Source organism: Nerophis ophidion, linkage group LG02 (genome assembly GCF_033978795.1).
Source record: "Nerophis ophidion isolate RoL-2023_Sa linkage group LG02, RoL_Noph_v1.0, whole genome shotgun sequence".
Lineage (NCBI taxonomy): Eukaryota > Metazoa > Chordata > Actinopteri > Syngnathiformes > Syngnathidae > Nerophis > Nerophis ophidion.
This window is the reverse complement of record NC_084612.1, coordinates 35,494,788-35,522,745: the sequence shown is the minus strand read 5'-3', so window position 1 is coordinate 35,522,745 and position 27,958 is coordinate 35,494,788. Positions and strand designations below refer to the sequence as shown.

The 27,958-nt window shown below is 39.1% G+C and overlaps 1 protein-coding gene across 1 annotated transcript in view; it reads left to right on the top strand.

Annotated features, from left to right (window-relative positions):
• The window catches only part of cpne7 (copine VII), a 109,875-nt gene that overhangs the window by 55,417 nt on the left and 26,500 nt on the right, over window positions 1-27,958 (top strand). Inside the window, exon 12 of the mRNA XM_061882560.1 lies at window positions 23,365-23,419. Coding sequence (XP_061738544.1) covers window positions 23,365-23,419 — 55 coding nt within the window. The remainder of the gene's footprint in view (window positions 1-23,364; window positions 23,420-27,958) is intronic.

Genomic DNA, 27,958 nt, shown 5'->3' with positions numbered 1-27,958 from the left:
AAAAAAAAAAAAAAAAAAAAAAAAAAGTAAAAAGTAAATAATGGGGGTTTAAATGGAAACAAAATAGAGAAATATTACAATAAGAATAAAAAATAAAAAGCAACAATGGGAATACAAATATAACGGTAAAATAAGAATATAACAAGAGAAAGTAGGCAGTAGTGACCATGTTATGAAAACGTATTGCACTGTTGTTGTTTTGCATCCCCTGTCATCCTAGTACCCCCCGCCCCCTGCCCCATAGAGGAGTTGTACAGTCTAATGGCGTGTGGGACAAAGGAGTTTTTGAGTCTATTAGTCCTGCACTTGGGATGAAGCAGTCTAGCACTGAACAGGCTCCTCTGGCTACTGATAACGCTATGCAGAGGATGACTGGCATCATCCAGGATGCTCACTAGTTTGTCCACAGTCCTCTTCTCTGCCACCGTCACCAGTGAGTCCAGTTTCATTCCCATTGTAGAACCGGCCCGCCTGATCAGTTTCTCAAGTCTGGAGCTGTCCTTCTTAGATGTACTACACCCCCCCCACACACACTCTACCATGTAGAACAGAACACTGGCAACCACAGGCTGGTAGAACATCCACAGGAGTTATTGAAACACTTATAGCATTAGCAGCATTGCTAAGTGCTATACATACAAACTAACTTAGACTTAGAGACTAGACTTCCTTTTATTGTCATTCATATTTTATTTTTACAGTACGGATAAGAACATGGTTTTGTTGAATCAGCTTGTTGTAGTGCAGGATAAAATAGCAATAAGGTGCAAATATAAATAGATTTACTGTACAGATAAATATATTGCACTTTTGCACATGGATCCACGTTTATGGATGTATGTTATATTGTCTTGATAGTCCAGCGAGTTAATCCAATTTTTGGGAGAATTGAGGGAATTATTATGATGCGTTTGAGAGTCTTATGGCCTGAGGGAAGAAGCTGTTAAAGAACCTAGAGGTTTTGCTACGGAGGCTGTGGAACCTCTTTCTAGAGTCCAGCAGTGAAAAAAGTCCTTGGTGGTCGTGGGAGGAGCCATGGTCAGGCACCGGCTTTTTGCTATCTCCCGGATAGGAGGAAAAGGAATCCTGATGATCTTTTCCGCCGTCCTCACCACTCTCTGCAGAGACTTCCAGTCTGAGGCACAGATATGCAGTTAGTCAGTAGGCTCTCTATAGTGCCTCTGTAGAATGTGGTGTGAACGGGGTCAGGGAGCTGGGCTGTTTTCATCTGACACAAAAAGTGCATGCGCTGCTGAGCTCTTTTTATAAGAGCTCTGGTGTTTAGGGACCAGGTCAGATTGACAGTTATCTGCACCCCAGAAACTTGGTGCTGCTTACTCTCGCCACTGCTGGGCCATTGATGAAGAGTGGAGTGTGGCTGGACTGGTGCCTCCTGAAGTCAACGATGATCTCCTTGGTCTTGTGGAGGTTTAGGACCAAGTTGTTGGTTCTGGACCAGTCAACCAGATGTTTCACCTCCTCCCTGTAGTCTGTGTCGTTGTTGTCCCGGATGAGGCTCACTACTGTTGTGTCGTCCGTATACTTCAAAATGTTGTTAGTAGTGGACCCGGCATAGCAGTCATGGGTCATCAGTGTGAACAGCAGCATACTCAGGACGCAGCCCTGGGAGGAGCCGATGCTCAGAGAGATGGCACTGGAGGTGACCATAATAAAACAAACACTTAATGTAGTATTACATTCCCGCTGGGATGCAGACAGACGGGACGCTCACATAATCTTGTTTAGATGATCAACATGAAGGGTTGAAAAAAAGTTCCCACAACTATGTCTTTTCTGCCATTTTGGGGGATGTGAAAATCGACCAGCCTCTCGGTCCATGGCCATCTTTGTCTACTACCCGGTGAGCGATACATAAATTATAATTTAGAATGTACTTTTAGCAGGTTTGTGATGAACAGAACAACTGCCGGATAAGTGGGAGCCCGGTTTCTTGTCATTCTCTGGGCCCGCCGGGGAGGGGTGTCCCGTCTTACTGCCTGCTTGGAGTATGGTCTCTCGATTGCTTGGGGGCTTGCTGTATTCTGCTTCTCCCGTGCCCTGTCGTCTGCCGGGCACTTCTGTCTACGAACGATGGGTGTAGTTCTGGGGGTGCTGTCGCTGGCTGGCATGCCTGCGTGGAGCTGTTCCCTTGTTTCCTTCGTACGGCACCTGCTGTTTTGGATTAGGCTCCCAGGGTACCTGGAGCTGTGCTCTGGCTCCCGCACATATATTGTACATATAAACACATACGTATGCACATAGACGCCAATATTCATGCATATATACATAAACATATATACATTCATTCATACATACTGTACATATGTGCACACATACGGTAGATACTTACGCACACACATAGGTATATGTGCACAAACACACATACACAAAATAAATACCTCTTCATTCTTGGACATTACCAAAGGAGTTCTGCAAGGCTCAGTTCTGGGGCCCATTTCATTTTATCTACATAAATAATCTTTGCAATAACCTGTCAAATGCAATGTACCATTTTTATGCACACGACACTTTCGAGTTTTTACAAGCTGCTTTTTATTTTATCCAGGCTCGCCTATTTGATCTTGAATTGGTTTTAAATACAGATAAAAGCAGGCTAATGTTTTTCTCTCATTCAAAGGTGCAACTGGAAAATATGCAAAATATTGTAACATCAAATGGAAACCCTATAGAGCAGGTCTTAAATTACAAGTACTTTGGTTTTACTCTTGATCAGGAGCTTTCATTTAAAACCCATTTTAACAACTTGGTCACTAAGCCTAGGTCAAAGCTTGGTTTGTTTTTCAGAAGTAAAAACTGCTTCTCCCTTAAAGTCAGAAAGAAATTTGTGGCAGCGGCCATCTTCCCCAGTTTTGATTATTTCCTCTTCTGTCACATCCATGAGGAACACGGACTTAGGATTTCTGTCTATGGTGTCATTCAAATCCTCAGGACCTGGAATATTTTGCTCCAAACTTGGTCCAATATTTACAAAGTACTTAATGAAGTTTTCCACTACTTCATTCATATTGTATTTTTTTAGGTTGTTGCCTGAAATTTTTTTTAGGGTAATCCTCCATTTTTAATAATACTATTTAGAATGCCCCATTTTTCTCACATATTGTTGTTGTTCCTGTCTAATAATTTACTATTATTCTTTCCTTAATGTTGGTAGCATGCTCGCTAGCTCGTTTTTATATGTTTTGTACTTGTTTTCATGTTGTGTCACAGGTATCTTTCAGTCCTTTTGTTCCCTATAATTGATTGTTCTTTTTTTTCTTCTTACTAAGTTGTTTCCATGAACAATGTTTGTCATAAAGCATCATTAAATAATGAAAATAATTACCATATGTATAATCTACATAATTTTTACTGTTCCCAGTTTTGAGCTCTCAGATCTTTTTTTTAACGCTGTCATACTTTGTTCTGTGCATATTCTTTGAAATGTCTTTTTGAAATTAATGTTCTCCTTATTGTAGTTTCCATCATAGATTGTGAAACCTGGCATATGATCACTGGTGTCGGTCATTAGCAGACAATTTGTAGTATTATTATCAAATTAATTGGTAAAAACATATTATCAATTAGCGTGGCACTGTTACCTGTGATTCTGCTTGTCCATGTGATTTTAGGATATAAACTCATGCTATACATTGTGTTCATAAAATCATTAATGGTCTTTTGCTTGTTAGGGTTCAAGAGGTAAAACTGTTTAAATTCCCCAAAAAATATTGATATTGGAGCTTCGAGTATCAGCCAAAACTAATATTAAATCTGATATCAGCACAAATCATACATACTTTTATTAGTTTGGGGATGGAGCTGGTTGGAAAATTAGAAAAGGCTTTATCAAGTAAATATATATTATTTAATTACAATAAATACTTTTCAAAACAAGATACAGGTTACAACACCTCCTTTTGGCTGCATAGGTATGACATATATGCACAGAAAGTAAGTATGGAGATGGCCTCAAACGTGATTTAAAACAAACATTTACTACTACCACTACTTATTGCGTACATCTAGCTTGTGTGCTATTGTGTACTTAGCTGTCGTGTAGCTGCTAGCTCCAAGTGGCCTATAGCCTATCATTTTTACCTTTAGTAAATGACTTCACGAAAATACAAAAAAATAGACCAACCTTTTGTGCTCAAAGGAGGACATTTAGTTGTTATCTAGATGTCCGGCTTTGCACAAGTAAACACGCTGCAGGACTGCTTGGATCAGAGTTTATATCAGAGATTTTAGATGCAAGCCAGTATAATCCGATACATGCTGTTATTGCACCGATATCAATATTGGATCGAGACAACTTTATACAAAACACACCCTTTGGAGACTGACAAGCATATGTCAAAATGTTATCATGGTCAACTGTACTGCTTTATGGAACAGAGTCTTTATTGTGGAATCATGTTGTAGGAAAGAACATTGCAGTGTAGTGCACAGGCAAAGAATAGCAAGAAGAGCATCTCATTACAATTGTGTTCACTAGTTAGCAGCTGTTGTTATGGTTCTGTGAGTCATTCATCTCTTTTCGTTCACCGAGTCCTGAGCCAAGGTGACTCTCATTAATACAGTCTTGTTTCTTGAATGTGTTACTGTCATTGGTGGTCCTCTGCTGGCACTGTTGGTATATAGTTAGTGTAATTGCAGTTCAGTAGCTGGAGTCAAGACTGCTGATAGAAATACATATTCTGGACACGCTGCTTGTGTAAGTCCATTTGGATTTTTGTCATTCCATTTGGAGAAATCATATGAGAAATGTAACACTTTGACCTTTAGACCAGCCACTGGCATTCAAATTCTGTTTTATTGGTTCCTGCTTCCAAATGATTTATCTGACATTTAGTGGTTCATTGTAGCATAACTGTTATATATTGGAAACAAGAGCATTTTTTTCTGTAATGTGTGTTCAGTTCTTGACGGCATCTTGTTCTTGTCAGATCTTTATTGGCCCACAAAAGACATCATTGTGATGGCAGAGGGCATATTGCAGCACAAAAAACTGTGTAATTGTTAAATATATCATACAGGTGTACGGTTACCGTAGTGAAGTGTATCTGAGCAGTGCAGTCAATGCTCAGTGCAAATTAAGTGCATTTGTTATATTTCGAGCCATTGGACATTGGAGGCTTTAATACAGAGTTTTTTTGCTAGCTTATCAGGATAACATTCAGAAACCAAATGAAATTGTCTGCTTTTAAGATTGGACACTGAATCGTGAAAACACCTAATAGTAAAATATTTATCAGTGTCACTTTTTTAAAAAAATAGCAAAGATTGCTGTGATTGTTGCTTTTGTTTCCTTCAGCTTGATGGAATGATGGGATGGAAAATGGATTAAACACTAGTCTACTTCCCACTTGTTGTTAACCTCCATGCCTGTCTTGGACTCTTCTGTATTGTTTCCTGTGCTTTGTATTATTTCCTGTCCAGCGCTCTTTTTTTTGTTTCAACTTGCTGTTTGCCTCCATTTGCCACCACTTCTCCTATGGTCTAATAAACTCTTTCTCCTTTAACTGTCCTTGATTGGCAATCAGGAGAAACATCTGTCCCTAGTTGGCCATCAGACAGCTTCTTAACCCAGCTTCTCAGTAGGATAATTGTTTTGTGCCAATGTTATGCTTAGCATCTCCGTACCGCATCGCCTTTCTTTTGCTACCTGTGCTTGTGACTTTATTCAACTCACCTGTGGTCCACTACTGCTTCGGCCACACTGGTGTTCCCTGGGTTGTTACCACAATAGAACTGCAGATAACAGTTGCCATTGTAATGTTCGTGTTTGAAGCATGATGCCGTGTCGATAGCAAGTAACTTAGTTTTTAATCTCACGTTGTCAACATCAAAAAAGTGTCTCAATGGAGTCTTGCTCTACCCCATTAAATGGCACGGTAAGTTGACTATGAACCAGTACTGCTCCCCGGCGGTCACAGGTGTAATACCATGTAATCATAACATCCCCCTTTTTCCAAGACAAAATGTATTAATATGACTTCACATTAGCTGTGTCAGCTATTTTAAAAAATTCTCACTCCGTCTACCCTGACATACACAGTATGTGCAATATGAACAGTTTATCATATTGCACAGGCTGACACTGTTATACTGTGTTATACAATTTATAACACATTCACAACAATCAATATACATTTTGTTAAACATCTTTAACAGGCATACTGAATTTTCTTTGTTTATAAGTTTAGTCTATCAAGCTTTTTAATTTCAAATGGGTTGTACTTGTATAGCGCTTTTCTACCTTCAAGGTACTCAAAGCGCTTTGACACTACTTCCACATTTACCCATTCACACACACGTTCACACACTGATGGAGGGAGCTGCTATGCAAGGCGCCAACCAGCACCCATCAGGAGCAAGGGTGAAGTGTCTTGCTCAGGACACAACGGACGTGACGAGGTTGGTACTAGGTGGGAATTGAACCAGGGACGCTCGGGTTGCGCACGGCCACTATCCCCACTGCGCCACGCCGTCTCTTGTAGACCTTCTTAACTCAGGTTCATTTGGAGTAGGTGTGTGAGAGTCAGTGTTACAGTCCATACCAGGAGTGGGTATTACCTGAGATTCACCACAGGTTACACTGAGCTCATCAAAAGTCCCTTGAGGAGTCTTTAACAGACTGCGACGATTGCGTCTGAGGATTTTTCCATCATCAGTTCTCACCATGCACGATCGTGGAGCAACTTCTTGCAGGACTGTTGCTTTTGTACTCCATCCATCAGTATCCTCAATCCTGACTGTGTTGTTGGTAGTCAGTGGAGGAAGATGCCTTGCTGTTTAGTCGTAGAATGACTTTTGCAATATTTTCTGTTGTCATAGCTTATGTTCAATCTTCGAGGGATTCTTTTGCTCTATTTTGTTGTTTGAATGACTCGGCAAGGTTGTTCGCAGCTTTCTTTTCATCAGCAATTCAATAAAGCCAGATACGGATTTGAGCCACTGTCAGCGACTTTCTTTAGGAGTTGTTTGAGAATGTGAACTCCTTTTTCCGCTCCCCCGTTTGACTGAGCATAGTGTGGGCTTGACGTCACATGCTTGAAATCATATTGCACTGCAAACTTCTGCCATTCTTTGCTGCTGACGCAGGGCTGTTGTTGCTCACTACAGTGTGTGGAATACCATGCCTGGCAAAGCTAGATTTAGCATGTGTTATTACACAAGTTGACGTCGAGCTTGCTCGTAGAGCCATCTCAGGGAAGTTTGAGTAGTAATCCACTCCCACTAAATAGTCTTTACCTCTGAGATGAAACAAGTCCATTCCTACTTTGTGCCATGGTGCTGTTGGCACCTCAGCAACCATCATAGGCTTTTTGCTCTGCTCGTTCCTGTGTTTCTGGCATGTTTCACATTTATTTATGAGTGTTTCAATGTCTTTGTTCAGTCCGGGCCAGAAAACTGACTCTCGCCCTCCTTTTGCATTTTTGATGCCGAAATACATATATACAAATACATATGTATCCTGTGAAAGACGTCCATTCTCAAAGCCAGTATAACAAGAATTCCGCCTTTTTTTCAACAGCAGTCCATCCACAGTACTCAGCTTACCTCTCACATGGTAAAATTGTGGACACGGACCAGCCAGCAATCCCTCATCTATGTCTCTCATGACTTGCTGTAGCTCAGCATCCGTTGCTGTATCTTCAGCTATTTGTCTTGACTTTGTGTTCGACACAGGCAATGCAGCAGACACTATGTTCACATGACACTATGTCCTCGTCTGTTGCACTCAAACTGTCGCCTGTAGTTGCTCTGGATAGGGCATCAGCAAGGACTAGCTGTTTACCTGGAGTATATATCAGTTTAAAATCATACCTTTGCATGTTCATCATTAACCGTTGAATCCGTGGTGACATTTCATTCAGATTATTTTTGATGATGGCAACCAGCGGCCGGTGATCAGTTTCAACTGTGAAGGACGGCAGGCCGTACACATAGCTATGAAACCGCTCCAAACCATATGCCAGTACGAAACATAATTTTTTGATCTGAGCATATCAACATGCAGATTTTGTCCTAGCTCGGGATGCATAGGCTACCGGTTTCCCTCAGCCTGGAGTAGAACAGCACTAATACCATCTTTGAAAGCATTTGTTGACACTTTTATCCTCTTTGTGGGGTCATAAAATGGGTGCTTTGGTCAGTGTGATCTTGAGTTTTTGCCACTCATGCTCATGTTTCACTGTCCATTTAGTCCATACTTTTGTATGCGTTCCATAACTATGTTCAGTCTGTCATTGCGCTCTTGGGCTGTGGATCCCCATGTGATGATGTCATCAATGTAGAATTGAACTTCATCCAAACCCCTTGATGATCTGCTCCATCGCTCTGTGAAAGATGTCATGTGCAGACTTTATTTCAAAAAGTAGTCTGAGAAAGCAGTGTTTGACGAAGAGTGTATTAAAGGTACAGTACTTTGTGCTGCTTTCATTCGGTGTCAGCTGCCAGAAGCCTTGTGAGGCTTCAAGCTTTGTGAAGTAGCTGGCACCTGACATTTCACTGATGATCTCTTCACGTGTAGGTATTTAAAAATGTTCACGCTTTATGCTCTCATTTAGGTCTTAAGGGTCCAAACATATTCTCAACTCACTATTCTTTTTCTTTGTGATGACCATTGAGTTGACCCAGTCTGTAGGCTCATTAACCTTTTCGATCACCCCCATCATTATCTTTCTGTCCAGTTCTTTCATTAGGCTGTCTTTCAGTAGGGCTGGAACTCTGCGTGCTGCATGCACAACTGGATGGGCACCTTCTTTTAACTGTATTTTATATGTGAAGGGCAACACACCAAAACCTTTGAACACATCTGGAAAGTTTTGAACAATTGTGTCCATAGAGTCATTTGTTGGGTTTGTGGTTGGGATAATGCTAAACACTCTTTTCAAAAGTGCCAGTTCTTCACAGGCTCTTTCATGCAGAAGTGATTCACGTCCCTCATTCACAACAAAGATGAATAGGTGGTGCACTTTTCCTTGAACTGTGACACTCAACGGGCATATGCCCAAACATCTATTTGGCTGTCCATTGTAGTCTTTCAGTCCAGATTATTTTTGTTTTTATTTATGGCTTATTTTTCATTGCCTTTATATCACACATGCTTATGAGATTCGCTTTCGCACTAGTGTCCGATCTCATGGTGACTACAGTCCCATTTATCATAAGACGAGCTATCCTTTTATCTTCTCTATTGACGTCATTTACATTGCCTGGTTTATTTATTTGTTCACTTTCCGAATTCACCATATTAACAAAGAACGTGTCACTGAGATCAGGCTCATCTACTACGTTTACAGTTTTTCCTTTCTTCCCCTCTTTCTATTTGGAGAAGCAGTCTTTAGCAAAATGATTCTTTCCTTGGCAACTGGAGAATCGCTTACCAAACGCTGGACACTGTCTAGGCTTGTGCTGTGTGCTGCAGCGCTTGCAGTTTATTATCACGTCCTCCGACTGCTGTGCAGGCTGGGTCTGTGTGCGCGCCGTCTCCGCTGATACTTTACTGCTCCAACCGCTGTCGCTCTGCGACGATGCAACTGCAGACATCTCGCTGAACGTCTTCACGTGCTTTTGGGACAGCTCACTAGCCTGGTAGATTTTAACGGCTCCCGCCAGCGTCAGCTCCATCTTTCGTAGTAGCCTCTCTCTGACCTTTTTATCCTCCTCACCGAAGACTATCTGGTCTCAGATTATGGAGTCCTTCAGCGTCGCAAAGTTACCAGGAAGCTATCGAAGGGCTCATGCTGCCGCTGTGTACGAGACCAAAACACGTACCTCTTGTATGTGTTATTCTTTTTCGGAGAACAGCGAGCATCAAATTTGCTAAGCACTACATCCAACTTTCCATTATCGTGAGTGTCAAACATGAAAGTGTTAAATACTTCTATGGCCTGTGGCCATAGAAGTATTTATCTTTACCTTTCTTGCCTCTGGCTTTGTCTCATGTCCAATACCGCAACATACAGGTGAAACTGCTGTTTGAAGGTACGCCAGTTCTTGTCGACATTCCCTGTTAGTTTCAAACTTTCCGGTGGCTTTAAATCCATGTCGTCCAGTCGACTTTACTCCTGGTACCACTTCATGTTTGTGTTTGAAGGATGAAACAATGTTGACAGCAAGGAACTTAGTTTTTAATCTCACGTTCTCAACAACATACACGCGTCTCAATGCAGTTTTGCTCTAACCTATTATGTGGCAAGGTAAGTTGACTATAAACCAGTACTGCCCCCTAGTGGTCACACATGAAATAACATCTAATCAAAGCAGCCATCATAACTCTTCAACGGTACATGCAAAGTTATACAGTAAGTAACATTTCCACATTGTCATCTTTCATCCAAGTGTGGAGAGAATCTAACCACTTTAAATAACATGTTCTACATCTTATTGTATTTACAAGGCGCATTAAAGGGGTCAGAATATGATTTTTTTTCTACCATTAAAACACTTCCTCTGGTTTACATGACTTGTAGTGGTGGTTTTTGGTCATCCATCCATCCATCCATTTTCTACCGCTTATTCCCTTTCGGGGTCGCGGGGGGCGCTGGCGCCTATCTCAGCTACAATTGGGCGGAAGGCGGGGTACACCCTGGACAAGTCGCCACCTCATCGCAGGGCCAACACAGATAGACAGACAACATTCACACACTAGGGCCAATTTAGTGTTGCCAATCAACCTATCCCCAGGTGCATGTCTTTGGAAGTGGGAGGAAGCCGGAGTACCCGGAGGGAACCCACGCATTCACGGGGAGAACATGCAAACTCCACACAGAAAGATCCCGGATTTGAACCCAAGACTGCAGGACCTTCGTATTGTGAGGCAGACACACTAACCCCTCTTCCACCGTGAAGCCCAAAATGTTGCAAAGATGATGCCAGGCCATCCTAAAAATATTGGGAATGCAAAAAGATCCCGCTCATAAAAGTGATCAAAATAAGTCTTGCATTTTTTTTTAACTATCAACACCTTTGTCTCTAGATCAACTTCAGATCCATCCGTTGATTATAAGTTGTTACTGTTATTTGTTTAATGCCTTTTTTGTCGAATAAACACATTGTTTTTCATATGGCAAACACAAATTATGCATTATGTTCCCCCCAAAATATTTTATTTAATTTTTTTCGATTTTTGGGATGTGCCGCGAGCTGTTAAAAAAATAACTTTTGCACCCCGGGCTCCATTTTGGACACCTCTGGTATATATGGTTTGTTCCCATCAGTGTGCTGTTCTAGTTACAGAATGTGCATTGCTTCATGTACTGCACAGATGTGCTTCCTCATGCGAATAACTATAAGGTTTATGAACCTGCATCTGCCGCAACGATACTTCCTCCCCCTTCATTGCGTAGTAGGCTCATTAGCCTGAATGGCACACACGCACCTGCAGGAATAAGAAGTAACCCAACAGGAAGTGGAGGTGACATTTTATTTTGATTTCAATCAAAAATGCTTCAGCTCTGTTCTGTAAATATTCATTAAAAAACAAAGTACCAATTTTGTGCCTCTCATGTGTGTTGATACCGCAATAAAGTTCCTTGAATCCTTGAAATATTAGTTCATCAGGTACGCATCATTAAATGGGAAATGATTCAGCACATGACCTGTTTTAGAGGAAGACCTCCTCGTCTGTCTCAACTAAACCAGATGAGGATTAACACCAGATTCTGATTTATGCAGATCCTCTATTGAATATCAGGGTAGGACTGTCTGGCTAATTATAGCAATCCAGCGATAACCGAAAACAGTGAATACTTCTGCCATTTAGCTTCATCTTTGTGTGTGTGTTTACATGAAAACACAGGAACATCTTGCATGCTCGGACAGTGTTGGCAGCTCTTCCCTGCAAAATTTAAATGGTTAGTGAGCTACAAAACGTGGGCAAGCAAACCTTTTAGCCTTTAGTGAATCGAGGTGATGTGGGTTTTAGAGCCCTTGCAGAGGAGTGCATGATGGAGCTAACATGACAAGCTTTTGTCTGTGTGGGCAGATGCTCGTTTACCTCGCTGAGAGTGCTATTATGCTCCACGTGCTGACAAAGTGGGATAAAAATGACTGTCGTGACGCTTGCAGCAAAAGCCCCCATATAATGGAAATTATTTGTCAGAAGTGGTCATACCAATATAGACAGATAGACATCGCCTTGTGGTGGAAACATCTGTACAACATGTTGGATAGTTAAAACATATTTGCATTAGCGGAAAGCTTATGTGTCAATGAATAAAAACAGGCTGTACTGCTGAGAATCTATTATCTATATAATATTATATATAATATTGATATACATTATTATATATATTGTAATATTATCTATTATCCCGAAATAGCAGATAACTCTCATTTATACAGCCTTGTTCATTCTAAGAAACATAACAAAAAATACATGATACAGTAGAGCAGGGGTGTCAAACTTGTTTTCATTGAGGGCCACATTGCAGTTATGGTTGCTATCAGATGGCCACTTGTTACAGTGAATATATATGAATTATAATGTATTATCGCCTTATTATGTTATTACATAATTCCCTATGGATTTGACTATTCAATTTTTTTTTACGTACAAATTGGTAGATAATATACTTGCTTTCGAAACCCTAAGTCAGAGGGACAAGCATTGTATTCTAACAAAAATGTTTTGAATATACAGTATGTTAATAATGCAGGGGTGCTGCAACTAACATAACATAGTCAAAGTATACAGAGGCCATTTTATATATTTGTATTTTGTATTTTTTTTTAATATAAAAACAGACATTACATATGTTTAAAGACAAAACTTTGTTTCAGCTATGTGTTATAGGTAAAAAAGTGTACTTTAAAAAAATATTACACAGTGAGAAAAATTAGAGTAAAATTTTAAAACAGGGCAAAAAAAAGTAATGTATTGAGAAAGCACTGAAATTTGTATACTAATAACTACTAATAATACTCTGTTACTTATAACACAAAGCTATAAGTAAAAAATAAATAAAAAATGAACCCCGCATACTTTGACTTTTCAATATAAGACCCTTGGTGAAATACGTTTGGACACACCTTATTGGTACCACATTTTAATTTTTTCTAAAAAAATGTTATTAAAGAAACCTCAGAACCATTGACGTATATCGGCAATCCATCATTTCAAACTGGCACGTTCCCAGATGAAATGAAAAATAACAAAAGTTGTACCAATATACAAAAACTGGAGACAAACACCGATGTACAAATTACAGACATGTTTCTTTACTTCCACAATTCTCGAAAATCATTGAAAAATTATTCAAAAACAGATTGGACAAATGCATAAACAAACCACTTTGGATAGAGAGCTAACATTTCTACATCAGTTGTTTAAATCAAAATAACCAATGAAATTACCAATGCAATAGATAGTAAACAGTGTGCAGCAGCAGTATTTATATGTTTAACTAAAGCATTAGACACCATTAATCATGATGTCATGATGTAATAAATTGGAGCGATATGGTATCAGAGGGCTGGTCTGAAACTGGGTAAGAAGCTACCTAACCAAGAGAAAGCAATACGTAAAGATAGGTGAAGATACTGTATGTCAACAGCGCTAAATACAGTATATCATGCAGCGTACCCCAGGGATCAATACTTGGACCAAAATTGTTCAATCTTTATATAAACAATATTTGCAAAGTGACTTAGAAATTTGTATTATTTGCAGATGACACAGCTGCCTATTGTTCAGCTGAGAACACACAGAAGTTAATACAAATAACAGAAGAAATTGACAAAATAAAAAGATGGTTGGACAAAAACAGAAGTAAAACTAAAATAATGCAATTTGGTAACCGCAGAAGGGAAAGTCAAACACAGATACAAATTGATGGAATAGATATTGACAGAGTAAAAGAAAACACATTTTTAGTTCTAATTGATAAAATGAACTGGAAACCTCATGTAAAAACTTTACAACATAAAGCGGCAATAAATATTTCTATGAATAAAGCTAATTATGTTCTGGACCAAAAATCACTCCATATTCTCTAATGCTCGCGAGTGTTACCATATCTGAGTTATTGTGTAGAAATATGGGGAGATAACGTCAAAAGTACACTTTTTCTTTAACGGTGTTACATAAAAGGTCAGTTAGAATAATACATGTGTGGAAGACTCTTTCTTCCCGGTTCTTTGGACCACCAGCACCGACATGACAGGCTCTTTCAGGTTCACAAGATGTTTATTTTTCCAATAAATCGGTCTTTGTTTTGCTTTTCAGCAATGGTCTCTTGTGCACGTCTCGCTCTCGTTCTCACTCGTGCTCCACTATTCACCAACCACCTCCACTCCTTCCAGACTGCTGCCTTTAACAGAGCGACAGGTGATTAGACAAACACTCTCAGCTGTGTCATCCCCTCACCTGTCACTAATCTCGAAGCCGGTTCTGCCACACCCCGCTTCGCTGTAGGTACGCAGGCCACGCCCACCACAACATGATATAGAGAAAATTCCAACCCTTTATTTATTAAATCCAAAATATTGAAAATTCAATGATTTGGTAAATTTGCAAAGAGCTAAAATTATGTAAAAAGTAAACTATAACCTGTTACCCAAGGATGTAAAACATTTTTTCTCAACAAAAGAGGAAAAATATAACCTTAGAGAAAAAATTAATTTAAAACATTTATATGCACATACAACACTTAAAACCTTAAGCATATGTGGAATTAAGTGATGCAATGGATTAAGCAAGGAAATCACACAATGTACTGATATGATCCAGTTTAAGAAACTAATCAAAAAAAAAAATGTTCACAAAGTACAAAGAAGAAGAATTATGATAAATGTCTTGAACTTTTTGAAAGGGATATATTTATATATTTATTGTATTAAGTGAATCAAACCAGACTTAACTATTTATGAAGAGAGCTGTTCTATTTAGATGTAAACTGTATACAAATTGAGAACAGGAAGTGAACATATGTGTTAGTAATTGCCATGTAGTAGAAAAGGGTAGGCTAAGTAAGATTTGCTTCTTCCTACTCCTCTTTGAACATCCATCCATCCATTTTTACCGCTTATTCCCTTCGGGGTTGCGGAGGGCGCTCGAGCCTATCTCAGCTAATTTAAGGGGAAAAAAAATTAAAATATGTACAATATGTTATGTATCATATTGAAACTTTATACATGTTCAAAATCAACTAAAACTTGAAACTTCAAAGATAAAGTCAGTTATTCTGCACATAATATCCAGGATTTCATGTGGCACATAATTCATTGTAGCGGGCCAGATCTGGCCCACGGGCCTTGAGTTTGACACATGTGCAGTAGAGTATAGTGAGAGAAAGTACATAAAGCCAGCTACTAGATTGTTCATAAGAATCACCAAACAAGAAGGCCTTGCAGTCTGTTTTACCAGGGAGGTACCATGTGTAGAGGTGCCAACTGTCCCTCCAAAGACAGAGCCATGCCAAATTTGGAAACCAACGTACATACATATGCATACCCATTATTTTGAGTTGAAATATGAATGTATAAAAAAGGGGTGGGGAAAAAATCATTACACCAGTAAGAGTAATTTTCAATCGGGTTGGCTGGCCCTGCCAACAAGATGTCCCTTACTTCTTTTTCAGGCAGCTATAAAATTATGTGCAAAAGAGAACCCAATGAATTTAAAATTCTCGTAAAAATGCAATTTGAAGGGTATATTTGATCTTATTACAATTCAAGACACACTGTGTTTTTCCTAAAGCAGGAAGTAAGAAAACACAAACACATGATGGTTTGTCTTTTGTTAGTTATTTTCTCTCTTGTTTTGCCTGTTGATGTATTCAACAGAGGATCAGGACATTAAATATTAACGGTACTGAGCAGCAGATGTGAGCTACCAAGAAAGTCAGTTGTAAATTGTTGCACCTAAATAAAAAAAAGAGTAAAAACACTGTATTGTAGGCCGGGGACCTCCAAATAAAATCCTGCTACCAATTTAGGCAGGGGCAGCCATGTTAAAACTACTGTCTAATTATTTATGCTTTTGGGGGGACGTGACATTACTTTTAAGATGTTATGTGCATAATATTAACACCAAGCAATTGTTGCAGGTTGCTGAGTCTGTATTCATTTAACACGGAAATGAGGCAGTGATACATACTTCCTTTATTAGTGTTGTTAATTACGGTGACACCAGTGAAATTATAGAACATTGTTTCGTTGCCCATCCCCATTCACAAGATTCTGTTGGCCAACCGTTCAGAGAATTAGCAGTGTCATAAAAATGACACAAGTAATAACTTAAAAACACACCGACCTTATGATTGCCCCTCTACATCATGTAAAATAAGAGTACAATATTTCAGTAGTACCTCTAATTATAAGCTTAATTGGATTTGTGCTGGCGCTTTTAACTCAAAACACTTGTTTTTCACACCGCCATGTCCTATTAAAATTAATTTAAATCAATTTAATCGGGGCTTGGCCCCCTAAAACAGCACCATTTTATTACATATTGTGACGGTCTTCCTGCCATCACCGTGGGGTTGCCAGGACCATGGATGCACGACACCTCGTAGTAGGGTTGACATTCATTTATTGTTTCAATAAACTGTGTCGTTGTGTCCCAATAGGTCGCGCCACTTTCTAGCGCGCCCTTGGCTGCTCGTCTTCGCGCACCTTTCAGTGGCCGGGTGTTGCGTCTTCTGCGGGGGCTCATGTCTTTGCCTGGTCGCTCTCGTAGCTGGTGTCGTTGCCGTGTGCTGCCGTTCCTCCTCTGTCTTCTCCCGATCGTGCCCCCATTCGCCTCTCTTATGGTCTAGCAGCAGATGGAGAGATTGTGAGCAGGTGTGTGTTGTACGCACCTGACTCAAATTGCCGCTCTCGTGCCGCTCAGCGTGCGTCACGCCTCTCCTCGCCGCCACATGCCCCGCCTTCTGGCCTCCATCTTGGTCAGGGCTGTCTCTCTCAGCCCGCTGTCGGCCCGTCGGCTGCGTCTCTCCACACATATTGCTTGTTCACTTTAAATAAAAAGAAAGTAACTTTTAGATAATAAAAACATATATTAAAACAATACAATAGAATGTGCTACAAACAACTACAGTAGTTTTATGAAGAAACGGAGCGATCGCGTACACTGAAGTGTACAGTATGTAATTGTTGGAGTTGTGTTTTTTTTTGTTTTGCTGTTTGTGTATGCATGGTACAATCTTTTGTACACGGTCTGTGTTTTTGTTGTACTTATTTTGTTTTTGTTTGTCTCACTTTGTGGCTATGTGGAGAGATAGTGCCGCTCAGGTGGCAGTTGGCTCCATCATCTCTGCGCTCTTTTAATGTCCTTTATGTCCTTTGTGTTGTTTGACGGTTCCCTCTTGTTTTATCTTGATATTGTGGACTTACTGTATCTGCAGTGCAACCATATAATTTCCCCATTGTGGGTTGAATAAAGTCTATCCTATCCTAATGTACAACATTTACCATAATGTGCATTACTACGGTATCTCCTTCTGTCTCCGTTAAACATTCCATCAGCAGTTTTTCTATATTTTCATGGATACATGTTCGCTGTTAAGATAATATTTTAATATTTTTGGCTGGTGTTATTGACCTATTTTGCTTCAGTAAGGTGCAGGCTAGCAGTGATACGCTTAAATTGCTTAGACAAGTTGGCAAAACTCTCTCGTGCATTCAGTTCAATTCAGTTTATTTCAAACAAGCATATAATACAATGTAATACATCACATGTTTCCAGTTGTTTCATAACAGCACGTCCGATAAGGAGTAGGAAGAGGCAAAGCTTAGGTGATCCTACCCTTTTTCATATCCATCCATCCACCCATCCATTTTCTCCCGCCTGTCCCTTGTGTAGCAGTTTTATCCCATTTCCTTCTTCTCTGTTTGTAACAGAACAGTGAATAAATAAATAATAAATACATAAATATACCACAAGTAAGTAAACAAATATTAGATAGAAAAATAATAATCAACATTTTTTTTTCAAAGGTTTAAGATGTTCATCAAAATTGTTCTTCCTTGTACTTTCTGAACACTTGTAGTTTAAACAGTTTCTTAAACTGAATCAATCAATCAATGTTTATCTATATAGTCCTAAATCACAAGTGCCGCAAAGGGCTGCACAAACCACAACGACATCCTCGGTAGAGCCCACATAAGGGCAAGGAAAAACTCACCCCAGTGGGACGTCGACAATGATGACTATGAGAAACCTTGGAGAGGAGCGCATATGTGGGACCCCCCCCCCCCCTCTTGCTCCTGGACCCTCATTCAAGTTTAAAGTAGATTTTACAGTTGGTGCTCCGAGTTCTCTGAATTTGCCCGTTTCAACATTGGGTTTAGTGAGGTCCTTGTTAATCTACACGTTTGTACCCTTCAGCTCTTTTCCCTGTGTCAGCAATGCCATTTTGTATTTTCTGTTGGCCAGCTTAATGTGGTGTTGTTGCCTCCTCTATTTAGTGATATGGAAGCATCAATTGTGTTAATATCCACATCAATTCCCTGTGATTTCAAAAAGTTGACCACTTGTTGCTCTGTTGTAACACCGTCCATGTCGTCTGCTTCTCCTCTTTTGTCAACTTCTATGATGATGTCATTCTGTCGTGTTAACTATCTACTTCCTCTGTGATGTTTTCCAAAACACTGAGATTCCTTAGATTAAAGTTACCAATGATTGTCACACACACACACAAGGTGTGGTGAAATTATCCTCTGCATTTGACCCATCACCTTTGGTCACCCCACGGGAGGTGAGGAGAGCAGTGGGCAGCAGCGGTGGCCGCGCCCAGGAATTATTTAGGTGATTTAACCCCCAAATCCAACCCCTTGATGCTGAGTGCCGAGCAGGGACGTAATGGGTCCCATTTTTAAAGGTGTGACTCGGCCGAGGTTTAAACTCAGGACCAACCGATATTTTGTTGACTGACATTGAGCTGTTGTCTCAATGCAGCCATCTCCTCCCTGAAGTTCTTCAATTCAGTGTTATCTTGTTGCATGGCATGCAACTGTTGGCGCACTGGTGCTATCTCCATTATAATGTTCTCCACAACACTGTTGTTGTCCCAATGGTTGTTTTCTTGCTGCTTGGTATTGGACTGTTGGCACAATGTTGCATTCTCTTTTTTCAGCTTCTCCACCTTTCTTGTTAATGCAGTGTTGTCTTCACTGAGAATCTTAATTTCTTCTCTGAACTTTCTGAATTCCATCATATCATTACGAGATTATTTTCTGTGTGTGATAATTTGTTCTTGGAGACGTGAAACATTACTTTTTACACCTTTGATAATCTGTTCCTGGATATTGTTGACATTGCTTTGTAGATTTCCTACTAATCCTTTTAAGTCTGGTTCCACCTCTGGTAACGGTGTATTGCTCCGTTGACAACTTTTTGTCGTGCTAATGGTTGCTTGTTGGTGTTGTTAGGTTCTGCGGCAAGCAGTGGTTGTGTGGTATTTTTTTAAGTACCTTGCACTGGCCAGAGCCGTGTCAACCTTTTTTGTAGATTACGTGTGTAATGCCGGTTTTTCATGATTTCTTTCAATAATTCAATGAATATCATCCACTTCTTCTTCTTCTCAGCACTGTCCTTCCCACTGACTTTCTTCCTTCCAATTCTTGGAAAACAAAGTTATGTCCATCTCTAGCTATGAGCTAGCTGTGATTCGGGTGGATCTCGCAGAGTTTCCTGTAGTATTTGTTTTGCTAACTAATGGCAATGCTTGTAACTAACATGTTTGATTGCATTTTAAAGTACAACAATAAGCCATAACACTCTTAAAATGGAGCACTCTTAAGTTGAGGTACCACTGTATACATATGATCAAAAAGTTACAAATGTAGGATAGGGCCCATATAACAAAATGATACACGGGGCTGAAATTATTGTTTGTTTGTAAAAATTTGGATATATTGATCGTAAATTGTACAGATGGCAAAATGATCGTACATCTACAGTAGCAACAGTGTGACTGACCAACAATGTTTATATCTATATATTACATATACAGTCGCGGTCAAAAGTTTACGTACACTTGTAAAGAACATAATGTCCTGGCTGTCTTGAGTTTCCATAATTTCTACAACTCTTATTTTTTGTGATAGAGTGATTGGAGCACATGCGTGTTCGTCACAAAAAACATTCATGAAGTTTGGTTCTTTTATGAATTTATTATTGTTCTACTGAAAAGGTGACCAAATCTCCTGGGTCAAAAGTATACATACAGCAATGTTAATATTTGGTTACATGTCCCTTGGCAAGTTTCACTGCAATAAGGCGCTACCATACACAAGCTTCTGGTTGAATTTTTGACCACTCCTCTTGACAAAATTGGAGCAGTTCAGCTAAATGTGTTTGTTTTCTGACATGGAGTTGTTTCTTCAGCATTGTCAACACGTTTAAGTCAGGACTTTGGGAAGGCCATTGTAAAACGTTAATCGTAGCTTGATTTAGCCATTCCTTTATCACTTTTGAGGTGTGTTTGAGGTCATTATCCTGTTGGAACACCCAACTGCGCACGAAGACCCAACCTGCTGGCTGATGATTTTAGGTTGTCCTGAAGAATTTGGAGGAGATTCCTCCTTTTTCATTGTCCCATTTACTGTCTGTAAAGCACCAGTTCCATTGGCAGCAAAACAGGCCCAGAGCATAATACTACCACCACCATGATTGACAGTAGGCAGTAGGAATGGTGTTCCTGGGATTAAAGGCCTCACCTTTTCTCCTCCAAACATATTGCTGGGTATTGTGGCCAAAAAGCTAAATTTTTGTTTTATCTGACCACAGAACTTTCCTCCAAATGTCTTATCATTGTCCATGTGATGTCAGGCTAGAATTAAGGTTTTAGAATGGCCTTCCCATAGTCCTGACTTAAACCCCATTGAGAACTTGTGGACAATGCTGAAGAAACAAGTCCATGTCAGAAAACCAACACATTTAGCTGACCTGCACCCATTTTGTCAGGAGGAGTGGTCAAAAATTCAACCAGTAGCTTGCCAGAAGCTTGTGGATGGCTACCAAAAACACCTTATTGTAGTGAAACTTGTCAAAGGACATGCAACCAAATAATAACATTACTGTATGTATACTTTTGAACCAGCAGATTTGGTCACATTTTCAGTAGACCCCTAATAAATTCATAAAAGAACCAAACTTCATGAAAGTTTTTTGTGACAAACAAGTATGTGCTCCAATCACTCTATCACAAACAAATAAGAGTTGTAGAAATTATTGGAAACTTAAGACAGCCATGACATTATGTTCTTTACAAGTGTATGTAAACTTTTGGTATATTAGCATAATACTAATTCAGCATTTCCAAAAATTGAAATCAGTTGATTAAAAGCAAGGCTGCTTTGCATCCCAGTCGTCAGGCTACACTTGCATTTATTTCTTGCGTTTATTTACTTCCTGAGCAAAGTCCGAGTGATGCCTCTTTTCAAGTTCAAACAAGTAAAGGCGTGATCTAATTGAAGATAGTATTATGATTTTCCCTTTTAGGAGGGCAGATTCCTGACAGATGCATTAATTCCCAAGTTGTCTAAAATGATGAGAAGTGACTAGAACTGAAGTCAATCGGTATTTCACCGAAGTTGAACACGTTTTCAATTTCCCTAGCTTTGTGTGTGTTGGGTGTATAACTGTTGTTTCTTTATATTTTTCCACACATTCAGTAATACTTAGCTGAACTCCTGTGTCTGATGACACCATCCCACAGCTTCACCATGAATCAAAATGTACCAATCGGTCAAAAAAGAAAAAATAGTTTTTACCTAAATTTGTGGACGTCATCTGGTGAGCTATGTGGGGGTGGATCCAAACATTTGCCACAAGACAAAGAATCCGGGTCACGGGACCAATTATTAATATTCTCCCTTTTAGAAAGACAGAGTCAAACCACATTCTTTAATTATAAGGCTGTCTAAAATGATGGGAGGTGAGTAGAAAATAAGTTTAACAAAATATAGGAGTAAGTATAAACAACAGAGATACCAGGCCTTGAGGGAGAGCGAACAAGCTATTAAGAGGTTTAAGCAGTCTAGCTATTCGATGTCTGTCTTCCCAGGCTTTTTTGTCTTCCTGAGTTGCCACCTTTGAACATGAAACTGAAACTTAACTTAAGAATTGTGAGTGAAACTTAACTTAGCGTGTGTGCTTAGAGCACACACATTCTTCTCAATGGCTTTCTTTACAAGTCTGCACCTCATGACATCATTAATAATGATATATGTATGTGAGCGTGCATAATTAAAAAATGGTGTGTTCATTGTGTTTATCTCCCTGTGGTAGAATAAAGGCCATTTCTTAAAGGGGAACTACACTATGAATGTTAAATAAATGCAATCAAAAGTTTGCTTGCAATGGAGCCTGTGTGCGCGGTTCAATTCTGCCTATAAAACGCCGCTTAAAAAAATATGTGCAACTGTATTGGGGTTGGTGTTTCTTGGAAGAACTTGTGTCGTCCTCGCCAGTTCCAGGTCCTGAGACGGCTGTCAAAGTGTTCCAACTTGTTGAGTTGTATTCTCAGCCAATTACCTTTCAGGTGAGAGGCGTGATGTATGACCTTAAAGGGAGCAAGGAGGCGAGGAAGCAGCTGGCCACTCGATGATGTAAGCATAGGGACACAAGCTTGTGATCACGGCACTTCTATAAATAGTTTGTGTGCGTTAGTGCTTATACTAACAATATCAATAATACTTCATTCATATTCAAGACAGGAAATGTAAATTGAATATTATTGGCACTTTTTAAATGGTTATTTATCAGATTTTAAGGGCGAAATAATGGAGCTCCCATTGGCTCCACTGCAAGCAGACTTTACATTTATTGAATATTTAGAATGCATAAAAATATTAAAATCCGTCCGTCATCATGTCTTTCATAATGATTGTGAACGATAGGCAAAATTTAGGCATTCCTATTCTGCCAAAAATGAGGGAAAGTATTTCTTTAACAGTTGGCATGACATGCATCACTTCAGAAGATGATGCAATATTTTGTATCAGGTGAACTCAAAGTTCATCTCTTAACCCGTGTTTTAACCAAAAGTCTTCATTTTGCCACTGTTATACTGTCCCTCCTCGCCTGATAATAGGCGCCCTGTCTTACATTATTAGTAGATCATCTAAACACACCAGGGAAAGTGGAGAAGATAAATACTCGCGAGCTGCTCTTTCACAAAAGAAGCACAGCTGCTGCCTGCGGGGACCGTGGGAGAAAGTTCAAATTGTAATTCAGGCTTTTAACATTCATGAAATGCAAACAAGCGGGAGGTTTGACCTTGGAAATGCAACAGATGGATAAAGCAAGAACATGTTTGAGATGACTGTCTAAAGCTTGCACACTACTCACTATACATTAATAGTGTACTGTATATGTGAGTGATGACTTTTCTATATTGTTTGCAGTGATAAAAGATTTTCAGCTTTAGGGTTTGGTGCCAGAATCCCTCCAAATTACGAGGTGAGTTGTGTTCTTTGTCTTTCTGTATTTCATTGACCTTCAGATCACGCAGTATTATGCAAGCTCGATTCTGACACACTTTCAAATAGCCAGTGCACATTTTGAAAACAAGAAAAACATTTATGAGTAACACTTAAAACTAATTATCTTGTCGATTTTTTACTCATTTGATCCTTACCTTGAAATAGCAAGTGTTCTTGAGAAAATATTGTTTTGGGTAGTGGTAATACTGGGCCCTGCGGTGGTGATGCTGAATTTACATTCAATTCAAGATTATATTTGTTTAAGCACATTGGACTTTGACAACTGCAGGCCTTTAATGACGGTGTTACTTCAGGGGAGAAGTACGACTTAAAGAGAGAGAAGGAGATGTCTGGGCATACTCACGTAAATTTTTTTATTAGGTACGAGGACCCAATTGTCACTTGTACGCACCACCCTTTTTTAAAGGATTGGACATTTTGAAACACAGCTTGGTTAGCATTTACACTCAGCTATGAAAGTAATGTTTTCACCATGGAGACTTTCAGTAATTTGAACCCCCCCCAAAAAAACCCAACAAAAAAAGCTGTGAAACTATTACACATTTTATGCATAATTCACACAAACTCCAATTAGATCTGTAAGGCGAGTACAATAATAAGTATATACACAAGTTACACATGTATAAAAAAAAACTATACTGGTAGGGATAACTTCAAGTTGGAATGTAATAGCAAAGGTTTATTGAACTGGTTATTTCAAACATGCTTAACAAAGTTACAATTGGCAACGTCAGCTGTTTCCACTCGCATTATTTAGCGTGTCCTAAAAAAAACATATTTAATCATTTTCAAAGACACAGAAATTCCTGATAGTCTGTTCACTTCCTGTGTTTATTATGTTGGAAGGAACATACAGAAGTAGCAAAATATGTTGTATTAAAAGGTTTTTATGAAAAACATATAAATACATACTTTTCAAGATGCCATTTATAATGGTTTTATTTTTAGTGCTGGCAAAGTATTACATCCTTTAATCTGATCAATTACAGAGTTGCTAATTACCATTAGATCTACTTTATTTCAAAACTCAAACTCAAGAAAGAAGGAAATATACTGTATATGTACTTAACATGTTTATTTAACATTTCAATGTCATGTTCATGTGGAATGGTAGCACGACTTGGAAAAAACTGCCCAAAATGCATTGCCAGAGACTTTTCAAGGACTTTAAAGGGGAACTGCACTTTTTGGAATTTTGCCAATCCTTCACAACCATTATGAGAGACAAGTAGACACATGTTCAGTTTCATATAGAAATCGGCTCGTTCTTGGTGCCTGGCAAGGCAGCTAATAGGAGCAATCCACTCTACCTCTAAATAGCCTCAAAAATGCATGTATTAAAAAGCCGTCAACAATACTTCATTTACATTCCGTAACCTGTATAATAACCAAGCTGTGGCGACATTCTTATTGTAACAGAGAACACTAAGGAACTATTTTTCTAGTGTAGTAACACATCAAATTACATTATCTCTGAAGTATTAGCCCACATTTCATGTTGTGTTTGTACACATCTAGGTGAGATAGGCGCCAGCGCCCCCCGTGACCCCAAAAGGGAATAAGCGGTAGAAAATGGATGGATGGATAGCTCGACAGCACATGCACAGGAGTGTACGATGAAGTGCTGCATGTATCATGATCAATAGTATAGTGACTTACTCAATAAAGAATTGTCCGTTTGGTCCAGCTTGCCGGGAATGTGTCCAGTTGATTATTTTAAACAACCCATTAATTTGGCATACGTTGGCTCAAAGTTCCAGATTTGCAGCATGACCATGTTGCACTCTTTCGGTTTCTGTCTCCTCCAACATTTCAGCCACTTTTTTGTGCTTGCTTCTGGAAGCAGCAGTTCATCTTCCGTATATTTAGTTTCAAAAAGATAAGGATGTGAATCTTCATTGTCCAAAAATGGTCGTCTTCGTTGTCTATTACCAACTCTGCCATGATTGGAAAACACACTGGCGTTTGATTCCCGGAGTAGGAACACATTTGTTGCAGGAAGTCAGAAGTGCGCTACTATGGAAACAGATATATTTGCGCCAAATAATTAGTTCCGGCTGTGCATAAAATGACCAAAATACAGTAAATACTGAACATATTACATATTGTTATGATTGTGTCACTTACTACATTATATATATACTTGCAGTGTGTATATAAAACATTGATGGAGAGTTTTAATGTCGTTTTAGAAGGGCTTAAAAGGTGACTGTACCATGAATTGATTAACGTGGACCCCGACTTAAACAAGTTGAAAAACTTATTGGGGTGTTACCATTTAGTGGTCAATTGTACGGAATATGTACCGAACTGTGCAATCTACTAATAAAAGTTTCAATCAATAAAAAAAAAAGACTCCCATTAGCCGCATTTTGCAAGTGTTTTTTTGTAATTATTTTTAAAATCCTAACAAAAAAAAAAGACACGTGTGTTCTTAGGTCTCACAATGATTGTGAACGATTGAAAAAAAAGTCAAGTTCCCCTTTGAGTCATTCTGTGCTGCAGCTGGGTTAATTGAGGTTTTTTTTGTGTTTTTTCATCAGATTAATATTGATAGATTTTTTTCCTGATGACCTTTATCCCTTAATCTTAGATATCAACATTGACATTGCACTTGATAATCACACACCTCCAACCTCAATTTGACCTAACAGAATGAATCTGTAACCTAAAAAAAAAAGATGTATATCTGAGAAAGAAAGATATGACACTAAACCTTTCCGTCTTTCTAGATGAAGGCTGGTGATGCTGTTAAGTACAATATGTGCATACAACAAATAATTACCAAACAGCACATGATCGATCAGCTGCTATGCCCAAAGTGTTAAAATTGGTCAAACCATTCTCATTTGCATCTTAAATTGTCAAAAACTGTTTGCATGTTTTTTCTAATAAGGCAAATGCTGACATAACTCCTGATATGTATGAACATGGAACAAGGCTTGAAGTTGTACAGCGATGTTGTTAACAAAAAGCATAAAAAATGTGAATAGAATAAAATACTACCTGTCAAATTTTAGATATATTCGAAATAACTTAACTTTTGACTCTACAAAATAATATCTAAATACAACGATCATTCCACATACTACCTACTATAACAACTTGGGCATCGGCATGGAAGTCCACATTAAAGCCTGTCGAAATTGCCTATCAGCAAGCTCTAAAAGACTCAAGACAAAAAACCCAGAAGACGCCATCATTGTAACATTTTAAATAATCATGAATTGCTGAGTTGACAAAATATAATAAATTATGCAGATGCTTTCAGTGTACACAATTCTCCATTAATTAGATCTACCTTCACTAAAAGACAAACTTAAATTGATCGACTAGATCAGGATCTAGAGGTGACTTTCTGGTACCATTCCGAAAAAGTGCTAACTGTATTTTTCATACATGGGTTGTTTTTTTTTTGGGTGGGGATATTGCTGGTGATAAAGTAGTCTTATGACCCTGCCTGCCTTCATACATTTTGTTATGTATGCAAACGTTGTGAAATAGTGCGTGCATAATCCCAACTATGTATGCTAACCTGTGCAATAATACCTGCACATATACACATTAGTGTGTGCAAAGTAAGTGCAATAGGGCATTGTGCAATTTACACCAGCACTTTACAAACTTGTGAATTAGCCCTTTCTAACAGGCAATGTGCAATTCTCTTCTTGTATATACACTCAAGCACTTGAGCAGTTTAGCACTTAAGTGTTCTTACACTTAAATTCAACTTTCTTTGGTCATTTAATTGCTGGTCTGTAATTTTCAATTGGGTTTATCGGTTCCTAATTGGGTCGGTCTCGGAGGACTGTTATCAGAATCAGAAATACTTTATTAATCCCAGAGGGGAAATTAAGATTTTCAGCACAATCCCATTCAAGATCAGACAAACATTACAGGGAGTCAGAACAGGATCACTGACGGGTCTGCCAACTTCCTGGCATCCCTTACAAAAAAGCTGAGAAACAGGTAAGCGCTAGGGAAGTAGGAGCGTGAGAAAATAGAAAATAAAATTCAGTCTAAGCCTGGGCCCCTGGAGATGGGCTCCAGACTGAGGGCAAGGAAAAAAAAAAAAAATGAAAAAAATGGTCAAAAGACCATTACAGAGACAGATGCAGCACAGTAGTGGCGGTCATGAGTAAAGCACCCTCACTGTTAAGATTCTGAACAAATGACACGGCTATCTGCATTTTTATTTACCTAGCTAATTGTGACACGCCGTCACATTTACTTCAAAGGCTGCTACCACTCATTAAAAAAGACACGGGTAGATGATACCCAGCTTGGAATAATCACAAATAAGGTAGCAACACCACACAACATTTTATAACAACAATATTTCCTCCTCATGCATGTACTCTGTACATGCATGCCATACATAAAAATTATTTCCAGCTGAGTGTAATTGTAATGAATAGAAACACAGTGCTGGATCTGTGTGCTCTTTAAAAGATGATGACATAACAACTGCAATGTACCTTGCACTGCAATATAG